The sequence below is a fragment of the Manis pentadactyla genome, chromosome X, assembly GCF_030020395.1.
Source record: "Manis pentadactyla isolate mManPen7 chromosome X, mManPen7.hap1, whole genome shotgun sequence".
Lineage (NCBI taxonomy): Eukaryota > Metazoa > Chordata > Mammalia > Pholidota > Manidae > Manis > Manis pentadactyla.
In genome coordinates this window covers 101,119,295-101,133,427 of record NC_080038.1, presented here as the reverse complement: position 1 = coordinate 101,133,427, position 14,133 = coordinate 101,119,295, and the positions used below count along the sequence as shown (strand labels likewise).

General features: G+C 38.4%; 1 protein-coding gene across 2 annotated transcripts in view; it reads left to right on the top strand.

Annotated features, from left to right (window-relative positions):
• The first annotated feature begins 1,773 nt into the window (after positions 1 to 1,773).
• The window catches only part of IL1RAPL2 (interleukin 1 receptor accessory protein like 2), a 565,994-nt gene continuing 553,634 nt past the window's right edge, over positions 1,774 to 14,133 (top strand). For both annotated transcript variants that reach the window (XM_036924997.2, XM_057495438.1), the window contains exon 1: positions 1,774 to 2,039. In XM_036924997.2, the coding sequence (XP_036780892.2) occupies positions 1,807 to 2,039 (233 nt within the window). In that variant the 5' untranslated portion in view covers positions 1,774 to 1,806. The remainder of the gene's footprint in view (positions 2,040 to 14,133) is intronic.

Below are 14,133 nucleotides of genomic sequence, written 5' to 3'. Positions count from 1 at the left end.
CGATCCAGTTACACCTTCTAGGTTTCAGCAGTGCACTGTGGTCATCCACATCCATGGTGTTGAATCTGGTGCCTCTGAATCCTCAAGGAAACCTCAAATACACTTCAGTATAAATTTAGAATGAGTTGTTTGTTGATTGTTGATTTATTCTAGTGAATACTTCACATATTATAAGGGAATTTTGGATAGTTTATAAGAAAAGCCCACATGCAGTGGGGAAGTGAAAAATGAAGTCAGAAAGAGAGATCAGAAACCAGACTTAAGAAACTTTCCTGGACTACAGACTCTTTGTAAGATTTGATAAAGAGGTATGAAACATCCCCCAGAAAACTGTGCAAATAGGCACAGTGTTTTACCAACAACCGTGAAGTCTTTCCAGGCACCCTTCCCTGGGTATCCTTGAACCCCTGGTCAAGCACCTTCACACAGAGAAAACAAAATCCTGGGGTAATATAGTTATTACACTTGAGCATTGCATCTCTGACCTTCCTGTCAACAGAGGTTAAAAGATAAACACCCTGGGTTACAGAGTTCTCAACATTTAAAAAAAGGAAGCAGATCAGTTCACAAAATTATAAGTGAAACATATACTTTTTAAATGGCAGTGTTTACACAGTTTATAAAAGGATTATTTTATAAAAGGGTAATCAAGTAATATAAAGGGATGTCGCATGATTTGATGAAATTATTTGAAAGTAAGTAATTGGAGACAGAATATCTATGCTAATTGTATTGACTATCATATTACATTAGCCACAGTGTCTTCTTTACAATCTTTCTTGTAAAGAGGGAGTTTATATGTTTTTCTTTAACGGTATTTACCCACCTAATATTATTTGATTAAGCCTGACATTAATATAATATATTCCCATGAGCAAACAGCAGCTGAGCAGCAACAGAGACCTAAGGGTATAAAAAGAAATTGAACTGTGATTAAATTATTTGCTATTAATAGGCCATACCATGGAAAACTGGCATATAGATAATAGCAAATAATCACTTTAGGGGCCCACTGCTTCCATCACAGGAATTTATTTTCTCACAGGCAAGTAAACAACACAATAGTTCCTGTTACAATTATAGGTAAAGGCAGTGTAGGGAAAGGAGTTAAGAACACAATCTCTAGAATCAGAGACTGGATTTCCACCACTAATTAGTTGTGTGACCTTGGGCAAAGTCACTGAACTTCTGAGTCTCAGTTTTCTCATCTGCAAAATAAGAATAATAAAAGAGTCATTCTCAGGGATGCTCCTAGGCTGTACCTGGATTCTCTGGAAGTATTTGATTTGTGAGGCTTCTCTCTATACAGATAAGTTGAGTCACCTAAAATCAGCATGCCAGTGTCATTCTAGCAGCCCAACGTCACCAGTCCTATAAAGCAAATACTGTGTGGCTAGCAAGAGTGATCTATTTGTCAGGTCACTCTGCTGGAATTGGGACCTAGCCATGGGGCCCCAGGTCAACCCCACTGGCACCAGTGTTAGAGCTCCTTGGAGCATCCAGTCAACCCTAAGCAGAAGGTTACTATAGAGGATTAGAAACGCCCCTAAGGCACAGGGCTAAAGCAAGGATCCTCCTTGCTTGGCTCTATGGAGGATATTGGTCTGGGAAGATTGAGTGGAGTAATGTAAATGCAAATGTAAAGCCTCTGACATAGTGCCTGGCTCATAGTAAGTCTTCTGTATATGTTGGCAATGATTGTCGCTCTTACAATTATCATCAACAATGCTCACTGCGTTTCATTTCCAATCTGGTTTTCTTTCAGTGGATGGCTGCATTGACTGGTCAGTGGATCTCAAGACATACATGGCTTTGGCAGGTGAACCAGTACGAGTGAAATGTGCCCTTTTCTACAGTTATATTCGCACCAACTATAGTATGGCCCAGAGCACTGGGCTCAGGCTTATGTGGTACAAAAACAAAGGTGATTTGGAAGAGCCCATCATCTTTTCAGAGGTCAGGATGAGTAAAGAGGAAGATTCAATATGGTTTCACTCAGCTGAGGCACAAGACAGTGGATTCTACACTTGTGTTTTAAGGTGAGTGCTGCATGAAAATGTTGCTCAATACTGTAACTGGTAGTCTTTTGATGAAGGCTGGAATGTGTGCAGTTACACCTCATGGTATATAGTGGATAAATTCTTGAACCATCCAGTGCATTTGGAACTTCAGTAAATTCAATTGTAGTTACTTATAGAACTACATAGCAAATTCTTTTTTAAAAATTTATTAATGTATCATTGATACACAAAATATGATGGTTTCAAATACACAACACAGTGATTCAACTTTCACCCATATTATCAAGTCCTTACCGCTCCAGTCTGGTCACTGTCTATCATGTAGTAAGATGTTATAGAGTCACAAACTGTATTCCCTGTGGTACTCCCATCTCCGTGACCTACCTATATTGTAATTGTGAATTATACTGCCCTTTAATCCCCTTCTCCCTCCCCACCCACCCACCCTTTGCGACCCCTCCCTTTTGGTAACCAGTAGACCCTCTTAGTGTCTATGAGTCCACTATGAGTCCACTGCTAGTCTGTTCGTTCTATTTGCTTTGTTGTTATACTCCACAAATGAGTGAAATCATTTGGTATTTCTGTCTCTCTGCCTGGCTTATTTCACAGAGCATAATACCCTCTAGATTCATCCATGTTGTTGCAAATGGCAGGATTTATTTTCCTTTTATGACTGAATAATACACCTCTTCTTTATCCAATCATCAACTGATGGACACTTAGGTTGCTTCCATATCTTGGCTATTGTAAATAATGCTGTGATAAACATAGGGGTGCATAGGTCTTTTTTAATCTGAGAACTTGTATTCTTTGGGTAAATTCCTAGGAGTGGGATTCCTGGGTCAAATGGTATTTCTCTTTTGAATTTTTTGAGGAAACTCCATATTGCTTCCTACAATGGTTGAACTAGTTTACATTCCCATCAGCAGTGTTCCCCTTTCTCTGTATCCTTGCCATCATTTGTTGTTTCTTCTCTTTTGGATGGTGGCCATCCTAACTGGTATGAGATGATGTCTCAGTGTGGTTTTAATTTGCATTTCCCTGATAATTAGCGATGTGGAGCATCTTTTCATGTTCCTGTTGGCCATCTATATTTCTTCTTTGGAGAAATGTCTGTTCAGATCCTTCACCCATTTTTTGATCAGGTCATTTGTTTTAGGGTGTTGAGGTGTGTGAATTCTTCATATGTTTTGGATGTTAACCCCTTGTCAGATAAATTGTTTATGAATATATTCTCCCATACTGAAGGATGCCTTTTTGTTCTGCCAATGGTGTCCTTTGCTGTACAGAAAGTTTTTAATTTGATGTAGTCCCACTTGTTCATTTTTGCTTTTGTTTCCCTTGCTCAGGGAGATGTGTTCAGGAAAAAGTTACTCATGTTTTTATTCAAGAGATTTTTGCCTATGTTTTCTTCTAAGAGTTTTTGGTTTCATGACTTACATTCAGGTCTTTGACCCATTTCAAGTTTACTTTTGTGTATGGAGTTAGACAATAATCTGGTTCCATTCCCTCACAAGTAGTTGTGCAGTTTTTTCAATACCAGTTATTGAAGAGGCTGTCTTTTCCCTACTGTATATCCATGGCTTCTTAGTCATATATTAATTGGTCATATATGTGTGGGGTTTTTTCTGTGCTCTGTATTCTGTTTCCTTGATCTATGGGTCTCTTCTTGTGCCAGTACCAAATTGACTACTGTAGCTTTGTAGCAGAGCTTGAGGTCAGGGAGCATAATCCCCCCAGCTTTGTTCTTCCTTCTCAGGATTGCTTTGGCTATTTGGGGTCTTTTGTGACTCTATATGAATTTTAGAACTATTTGTTCTAGATTGTTGAAGAATGCTGTTAGTCTTTTGCTAAGGATTGCATTGAATCTATAGATTGCTTTAGGCAGGATGGCCATTTTGACAATACTAATTCTTCCTATCCATGAGCACGGAATGTGTTTCCATTTATTGGTATCTTCTTTAATTTCTCTCATGAGTGTCTTGTAGTTTTCAGGGTATAGGTCTTTCGCCTCCTTGGTTAGGTTTATTCCAGGTATTTCATTCTTTTTGATGCAATTGCAAATGGAATTGTTTTCCTGATTTCTCTTTCTGCTAATTCATTGATAGTATAGAGGAATGAAACATATTTCTGTGTGTTGATTTTGTATGCTGCAACTTTGCTGAATTCAGTTATTAATTCTAGTTTTTTGGTGTAGTCTTTAGAATTTTCTATGTATAATATCATGTCGTCTACAAATAGTGACAGTTTACTTCTTCCTTACTAATTTGGATGCTTTTTCTCTCTTTATGTTGTCTCATTGCTGTGGCTAGGACCTCCAGTACTATGTTGAATAAGAGTGGGGAGAATGGGTGTCCTTGTTTTGTTCCTGATTTTAGAGGAAAAGCTTTCAGCTTTTCCATATTAAGTATTATGTTGGCTGTGGGTTTGTTGTATATGGCCTTTATGATGTTGAGTTATACATTCCCTCTATACCCATTGTGTTGAGAGTTTTTGTCATGAATGGATGTTGAATTCTGTCAAATGCTTTTCAGCATCTGTTGAGGTGATCACATAGTTTTTGTCCTTTTTGTTGATGCAATATATGATATTGATTGCTTTGTGAATATTGTACCATCCTTGTGTCCCTGGAATAAATCCCACTTGGTCACAATGGATGATCTTTTTGACGTATTTTTAACTTTGGTGTGCTAATATTTTGTTGAGGGTTTTTGCATCTGTGTTCATCAGGGATATTGGCCTGTACTTTTCTTTTTTTGTGGTGTCTTGGTCTGGTTTTGGTATTAGAGTGATGCTGGTCTCATAGAATGAGTTTGGATGTATTCTCCTTCTAATTTTTGGAACACTTTAAGAAGCATGGGTATTCGCTCTTCACTAAATGTTTGATAAAATTCAGCAGTGAAGCCATCTGGTTCAGGCATTTTATTCTTACATGGTTTTTTGATTACCAATTCAATTTCATTGCTGATAATGGGTCTGTTCAGATTTTCTATTTCTTCCTGGGTTATGGAAGATTGTATTTTTCTAGAAAGTTGTCCATTTTTTCTAGGTTGTCCAATTTATTGGCATATAATTTTTCATAGTATTCTCTAATAATTCTTTGTATTTCTGTGGTGTCCATTGTGACTATTCTTTTATTATTTTTGACTGTTATTATGTGTGTACATGCTCTTTTTTTTCTTGATGGGTCTGGCTGGGCATTTATATATTTTGTTTATTTTCTCAAAGAACCAGCTCTTGGTTTCATTGATTCTATTATTTTATTCTCCTCTATTTTATTTATTTCTGTTCTGATCTTTATTATGTCCCTCCTTCTACTAACTTTCAGCTCCATTTGTTCTTCTCTTTCTAGTTTCCTTAATTGTGATTTTAGACTGGTTGTTTGGGATTGTTCTTGTTTCTTGAGGTAGGCTTGTATTGCTATGTACTTTCCTCTTAGAACTACCTTTGCTGCATCCCACAGGTTTTTGGGCTCGTGTGCTTTTGTTTTCATTTGTCTACACGTATTGCTTGATTTCTGTTTTAATTTGTTCATTGATCCATTGATTATTTAGACACATGTTGGTTAGCCTCTGTGTGTTTGTAGGTCTGTTTTATTTGTGTAATTTATTTCTAGTTTAATACCATTGTGATCTGAGAAGTTGCTTGATACAATTTCAATTTTTTTGAATTTATTGAGGCTCTTTTTGTGGCCTAGTGTGTGATCAATTTTGGAAAATGTTCGATGTACACTTGAGAAGAATGTGTATCCTGCTGCTTTTGGTTAGAATGTTCTGTAGATATCTGTTAGGTCCATCTGTTCTAATGCATTGTTCAGTGCCTCTGTCTCCTTACTTATTTTCTATTTGGTTGTCTGTTGGTGTGTGTGGTGTGTTGAAGTCTCCTAAAATGAATGTGTTGCAGTCTATTTCCCTCTTTAGTTCTGTTAGTCTTTGTTTTACATATTTGGGTGATCCTATATTGGGTGCATAGATATTTATAGTGGTTATATCCTCTTGTTGGATTGAACTCTTTATCATTCTGTAATGTCCTTCTTTGTCTCTCATTACTTTCTTTGTTTTGAAATCTATTTTGTTTGATATAAGTACTGCTACTCCTGATTTTCTCTCCCTATTATTTGCATAAAATATCTTTTTCCATTCCTCCACTTTTTGTCTGAGTCTGTCCCTGGGTCTGAGATGAGTCTCTTGTAGGCAGCATATATATGGGTCTTGTTTTTTTATCCATTCTGCTACTTTATGTCTTTTGATTGGTGCATTCAGTCCATTTACATTTAAGGTGATTATTGATAGATATGTATTTGTTGCCATTGCAGGCTTTAGATTTGTGGTTACCAAAGATTCAAGGATGGCTTTCTTACTGTCTAACAGTCTATGTTAAATCACTGATTGCTCTATTTCAAATGTAATCTAAAGGTATGTTTTTCACCCTTCTTCTTCCTCCTCCAGACTTTATATATTAGGTGTCATATTATTCACTTTTTGTGTATCCCTTGACTGATTTTTGAGTAGTTGGTTTAATTTCGTACTTGGTTGGTAATTAATTGGTCTACTTCCTTTATTGTGGGTTTATTTTCTCTGATGACAGCTATTTAGCATTTGGAACATTTCCATCTAGAGCAGTTACTTTAGTATACCCTGTAGGGCTGGCTTAGTGGTGGTGAATTCCTTCAACTTTTGTCTGGGAATTGTTTAATCCCTGCTTCAAATTTAAATAATACTCTTGTTGGGTCAAGTATTCTTGGTTGGTGGCCCTTCTGTTTCATTACATTAAATATATCATTCCATTCCCTTCTGGTCTGTAAGGTTTTTGCTAAGAAGTCTGCTGATAGCCTGATGGGGTCTCCTTTATAAGTGATCTTTTTTTCTCTCTCTGGCTACTTTCAATACTCTCTCCTTGTCCGTTATCTATGCCATTGTAGTTATTATATGTCTTGGTATTGTCTCCCTAGGGTTCATTTTGTTAGGTTCTTTCTGAGTTTCCATGACCTGAATGTCTATTTCCTTCCCCATTTTAGGGAAGTTTTCAACAATGATTTCCTCAAAGAGACTTTCTTTCCCTTTGTTCTTCTAGTACCCCTATTATGTGAATATTGTTTTGTTTGGATTGGTTACACAGCTCTCTTATTATTCTTTCATTCTTAAAGATCCTTGTTTTCTTTCTGTTTTTTGGCTTCATTGTTTTCTTGCTCCCTAATTTCCAGTTCATTTACAACTTCTTCAGCCTGTGAACGCCTGCTATTAAATCCTTCCATTGTATTTTTCATCTCAGATACTGTGTTCTTCATCTCTGAGCGACTCTTTTGGAGGTCATCTATATTTTCATTGATGTCCTCCCTGAGATCTTGAATAATTTTTCTGTAGATCCTTAAGAATGTTTGTAACTTTTACTTTGAAGTCTTTACCGGGAACATTGATGATTTCAGTTTCATTAAGCACTCTTTCTCATATTTTGTCTTGTAGTTTTATTTGACTAAATTATTTTCCCTCTTCATTCTTTTTAGTGTTTCCTATGGAATGATAGCTTTATGGAAGAGGCACCTTCTAGTACCCAGAAGCTCAGTTTCCTACGTGGGAGCCCCAGCTGTTGGTGTGCAGTGTGCAGAGCTTTATGTCTGGCTTGTAGTGATCTAATTTCAGGTGGGCTGTGTGGGTTGTCAGCTGATCATGCATGCAGGGGGAATACTTCAGGCTCTTCTTCTGGAGTTGCTCTTGGCAGAGCTACCCTCCACCCAGCCTGCAGTAATGGAAGGGGCCACAGGCGTGCAGGACTGGGACCTGATGGGAGGAAGGAGCTCCCAGGGCTGGTTCCTGTAGTACTTCCCCAGCTGGGCTGATATCTGGCCAAGAAAGCTGGAAGGGTCTCCCTTTATGTTCCTGGCTGTAACACCTGCCTCCACTGTTGAGTCAAGTGTGCCATGTGTGCAGGGAAGAGCCTTGGTGCTGTGCTGCTGGAGCTGCTGTGGGCAGAGCTGCCCTTCTCCCAGCCTGCAGCAATGGCAGGGGCTGCAGGTGAGTGGAACCAGTGCTTGCTGGGAGGAAGGAGCTCCCAGGGTTGGCTTCTGCAGGCAGTTCCCCATCTGCTCCTGAGCATAGAGTACTGTGTAACCCTTGCCCTCTGGCACCCTCCTCACTGTTGGGAAGTCTTTCAAACTGCCTGCTTTGCTTTTGTCTCATGGGAGCTGGTGGATCATATCTGTTCTCCACAAGTGGCTGGAATCTCTGCCTCACCTAATATTCTAACGGTCTTTGTTGTCTAGCCCCACTAATCATCAGAGCACCATGTAATGTGGGCTCGTGTTCACTGGTCCTGTGCTCCTACTCCCTCCCTGCTTCATTGCTCTTCCTCCTACCTGTGGACTGAGGTTGGGGAGGGCTTGAGTCTCAACGGAGCACAGCTTTGCCACTTCACCCTCTTCGGTGAGGTCTTCCGTTCTTCCCCAGATGTAGGTAGTCAATTCTGCAGTCTCCAGGTCACATTTAGGCCTAGTTGTATTTGCTGTATTTTTGTGTTCTATGTGATTTTGGGGGGAGGTTTCTCCCTTGCCTTCTTACACTGCCATCTTTTTCTGAGATTCCACATAGCAAATTCTTATCATAATGTTGATAAAATGGGATTCTCATTTACTGTGTGTAGTTATTTAATTTAGAAAAGTTCGTGATTCCTTTCTGCCCCAACTCCACCCTTACTCCAAGGTCTTAAATTAGCAATTGTTTTTGCATAGAGCTAGTTGGCTCAATGATCTTAATATGTGGCCATGAAAATGTCCTAAGATATCATTCGTGCCAAAGTCTCTCCTTTCCTATTGATGGAATATAGCTTCAATGCTGCTGGGAGGGCTTTTAGCAAATGAGTTACTATTGCATTCCATAGAATTTGTAATGTGAGCTTGAGTCCATTTTATTTAAATATTCAGTCCTGTAAGCACATGGTCATCCTGAGTTCGTAGGTACTATACAGGGAAGATATCACAGATACAACTCCTGCCTCCAAGAAATTTACAGTGAAAAGCAATATGTTTGATCTTTAGGGATTCCACAATATGTCCTTGCTTCCCCCTCTACCCCAGTACTAGAATCTGGCATCTAGAATCGCTGATAGAGACTGCATTAAGTATTGAAGTAGGTAGCTGAAATGACCTTTAAACCACTTTTCAATTCTGCCATTTTGGGAGTCTCTGATCTTTCTCACCAGGAATCTACACTTTATTATTTGATTTTGACTTCTTGGAAATGCATACCCTTTCTAGTATTGTCTCCTGTGGACTTTGATACCCAGGCTATGTCACCTCTTCATCAAAAGCACTTGGAAGCCCCTGGTGAGGCCTCATTGTTCCAAATGCCAGGAGAACAGGTGGTATGTAAATAGAGGACATTCTTGAAGCTATAACAATCACACGTGTGTGTTGGGGGTGAGTGTTGGGGAAGCAAACAGTGAGTTTAGTCTCTGTGGTAGGCAAAAACCTAGGATATTGGCAGAAATAGCAATCATTCTGATCACACTCTTATTGAAAATCAATATTTTTGCCTACTTGGGGAGCCATTTTGTTAATTTTCTTGGCAAAACTGGTAAGTAGATGTAATTCAGCTTCAGTGATTGACTGGAACTAATCATTAGAGTGTTGCTACTCTTTCCCTGATTATCCATTTCCACTCCCCACCCTTATGAAATTCTGCCAGTCTAAAATAGATCTTCCCCTGCTCTGTTTGTTTCCTGTTTGTTGTTCTCACAAATTTTAAAATTTATTGCAAAGCATCAAACTACTATATAGATGTTCGACACTTACAATGAATTGTTGCATTAATTGTTGCTTATGTACTCTACCCTGCTTATGTCCCCAGTCTTGCTGTCTTTCCTATTACCCCATTTCCCACTCTGAACAATGAAACAATCCAGTGTGTATCCTTATATACCTTCTGCTTACTCTTTTAATTATACAAACATATATACATGGGGATTTTCTCATTGCAAAATAAAAGGAGAGTTATATATTTCTTTGCATTGTTCTTTTCTTAGTAGAAATACATAGTGGATATCATTACAAATCAACTGACAGTTCACACATCCTTTTATGAATATAGTATTCTGTTTCGCTTAATAATCTATGATACCACAATTTAATTAGTCATTATCCCTATTTTTTTTTTGAGAGGGCATATCTTATATTTATTGATCAAATGGTTGTTAACAACAATAAAATTCTGTATAGGGGACTCAATGCACAATCATTAATCAACCCCAAGCCTAATTCTCAACAGTCTCCAATCTTCTGAAGTATAACGAACAAGTTCTTACATGGTGAACAAATTCTTACACAGTGAATAAGTTCTTACATGGTGAACAATGCAAGGGCAGTCATCACAGAAACTTTCGGTTTTGATCATGCATTATCATGCATGATAATCAGGTTAAATCTGAATATTCGTTTGATTTTTATACTTGATTTATATGTGGATCCCACATTTCTCCCTTTATTATTATTATTATTATTATTATTATTATTATTATTATTTTAAATAAAATGCTTAAGTGGTAGGTAGATGTAAGATAAAGGTCGAAAACTTAGTTTAGTGTTGTAAGAGAGCAAATGTAGATGATCAGGTGTGTGCCTGTAGACTATGTGTTAATCCAAGCTAGACAAGGGCAACAAAACATCCATGGATGCAGAAGATTTCTCTCAAAACAGGGGGGGAGAGGTTCTAAGCCTCACCTCTGTTGATCCCCAATTTCTCACCTGATGGCCCCCCTGTGACTGTGCCTGTCTTAGGTTGTTCCTCCCTTGAGGAATCTTACCCGTCTCTGGCTAACCAGTCATCTTTCGGGGCCATACAGGGAGATGTAAAGTTGGTAAGTGGGAGAGAAGCCATATTGTTTGAAAAGGTTAGCTTTTTATTCTTTGGAGATTTATGCCCTGTGGCTTCTATGCCCAGCATTTGTCTTGAGGTATCTTTAGCTCTTGGAGGAATTATGATACTCAGTAAATTCGATATGAGGCATGAATTCTATTTAAGGGTTGTAATTAGTAAGGAAGAAGAAAAGCGATAGAGGTAGCAGATGGAAGAAAACATGGGAATATTGATTATTTCTTTGACATATCTTCTTGTAGAGTAATTTAAGCATGTATAGGTTTTAAACTACTAATTTAATTGCGCACACACATTAACATAATAGGAATAGTTAGCTAACCAAAGCAGATCTATAATTACCAGCCATCTCCAGTGAGGCCAAGAAAACCAGTTAGGCACTCTAGGCATTTGTGAAAATTTGTCTATAATATGATGGATATTGTCCAACTGTACTTGAACAGTCTGAGAGAAATCAGACAAATTAAAACAGCCCATTCCTGGGATCTGTTCACATCCCATATGTTCTTTTAACAGTAGATAGTCTGTAGTTGTAAGATTTTGGAGCGCTACAAGTTGCACTTCTCCTAATTCTTGGTTGAGTTCCAACAGTGTAAATCGAGTCAAATTTGTTGTTTTACTGTATGCACAGGCCAGCTTAGATATCTCCTTCTTCATTCCAATGGCAAGTCCAGGAACGGTGGGATGAATGCAGCTACAACGGCAGCATCGCTTGGATCTTTGTTGAGGTTTCTTGATGATCATCTTCTAGTATGACTCTTCCAGAGAGTGCTGATGTTGGAAGTTCTTCTTCATATCGTATCTTAGTTCATTTTCTGGGTAGCCAAATTAGGCATTGATCCTCTGTATAAACACAAACAGACCCTTTGTTCACACTTTGATCTGCCCTTTATACCATTGTGTAGAACTCATTGGAGGTCACCACATAGGAACTGCTTTTTTTTTTTTTTAAGAGAAAGGAATATTATCAGAAAAGTGTACCTCCAAACCGATCATGTGACACCCTTTAAGTGATCAAAATTAAGGATATTTAAAGCATGCATTAATCATTGATTTACAGTTAGTTTTATCCTATCAGGGAGTAATCCCCCTTTTCTTTCTTTCTTTCTTTTTTGTTATCTTTAATCTACACTTACATGAAGAATATTATGTTTACTAGGCTCTCCCCTATACCAGGTCCCCGCTATAAACCCCTTTACCGTCACTATCCATCAGCATAGCTAAATGTTGTAGAATCACTACTTGTCTTCTCTGTGTTGTACAGCCCTCCCCTTTCTCCCACCCCCCCATGCATGCTGATCTTAATACCACCCTTCTTCCTCCCCCCCACTTATCCCTCCCTACCCACCCATCCTCCCCAGTCCCTTTCCCTTTGGTACCTGTTAGTCCATTCTTGGGTTCTGTGATTCCTCTGCTGTTACGTTCCTTCAGTTTTTCCTTTGTTCTTATACTCCACAGATGAGTGAAATCATTTGGTATTTCTCTTTCTCCGCTTGGCTTATTTCACTGAGCATAATACCCTCCAGCTCCATCCATATTGCTGCAAATGGTAGGATTTGCCCTCTTCTTATGGCTGAGTAGTATTCCATTCTGTATACGTACCACATCTTCTTTATCCATTCATCTACCGATGGACATTTAGGTTGTTTCCAATTCTTGGCTATTGTAAATAGTACTGCGATAAACATAGAGGTGCATTGGTCTTTCTCAAACTTGATTGCTGCGTTCTTAGGGTAAATTCCTAGGAGTGCAATTCCTGGGTCAAATGGTAAGTCTGTTTTGAGCATGTTGATGAATCTCCATACTGCTTTCCACAATGGCTGAACTAGTTTACATTCCCAACAGCAGTGTAGGAGGGTTCCCTTTTCTCCACAGCCTTGCCAACATTTGTTGTTGTTTGTCTTTTGGATGGCAGCCATCCTTACTGGTGTGAGGTGATACCTAATTGTAGTTTTAATTTGCATTTCTCTGATAATTAGTGACGTGGAGCATCTTGTTGGCCATCTGTATTTCTTTTTTGGAGAAGTGTCTGTTCAGTTCCTCTGCCCATTTTTTAATTGGATTATTTGATTTTTGTTTGTTGAGGCGTGTGAGCTCTTTGTATATTTTGGACGTCAAGCCTTTATTGGATCTGTCATTTACAAATATATTCTCCCCTACTGTAGGGTTCCTTTTTGTTCTATTGATGGTGTCTTTTGCTGTACAGAAGCTTTTCAGCTTAATATAGTCCAACTTGTTCATTTTTGCTGTTGTTTTCCTTGCCTGGGGAGATATGTTCAAGAAGAGGTCGCTCATGTTTATGTCTAAGAGGTTTTTGCCTATGTTTTTTTCCACGAGTTTAATGGTTTCATGGCTTACATTCAGGTCTTTGATCCATTTTGGATTTACTTTTGTATATGGGGATAGACAATGGTCCAGTTTCATTCTCCTACATGTAGCTGTCCAGTTTTGCCAGCACCATCTTTTGAAGAGACTGTCATTTCACCATTGTATGTCCATGGCTCCTTTATCAAATATTAATTGACCTTATATGTTTGGGTTAATGTCTGGAGTCTCTAGGCTGTTCCACTGGTCTGTGGCTCTGTTCTTGTGCCAGTACCAAATTGTCTTGATTACTATGGCTTTATAGTAGAGCTTGAAATTTGGGAGTTTGATCCCCCTACTTTATTCTTCTTTCTCAGGATTGCTTTGGCTATTCGGGGTCTTTGGTGTTTCCATATGAATTTTTGAATTATTTGTTCCAGTTCCTTGAAGAATGTTGCTGGTAATTTGGTAGGGATTGCATCAAATCTGTATATTGCTTTAGGCAGGATGGCCATTTTGACGATATTAATTCTTCCTAGCCATGAGCATGGGATGAGTTTCCATTTGTTAGTGTCCCCTTTAATTTCCCTGAAGAGTGACTTGTAGTTTTCAGAGTATAGGTCATTCACTTCTTTGGTTAGTTTTATTCCTAGGTATTTTATTCTTTTTGATGCAATTGTGAATGGAATTGTTTTCCTGATTTCTATTTCTATTGATTCATTGTTAGTGTATAGGAAAGCCACAGATTTCTGTGTGTTAATTTTGTATCCTGCAACTTTGCTGTATTCCAATATCAGTTCTAGTAGTTTTAGGGTGGAGTCTTTAGGGATTTTTATGTACTATATCATGTCTTCTACAAATAGTGACAGTTTAACTTCTTGTTTACCAATCTGGATTCCTTGTATTTCTTTGTTTTCTCTGATTGCCATGGCTAGGACCTCCAG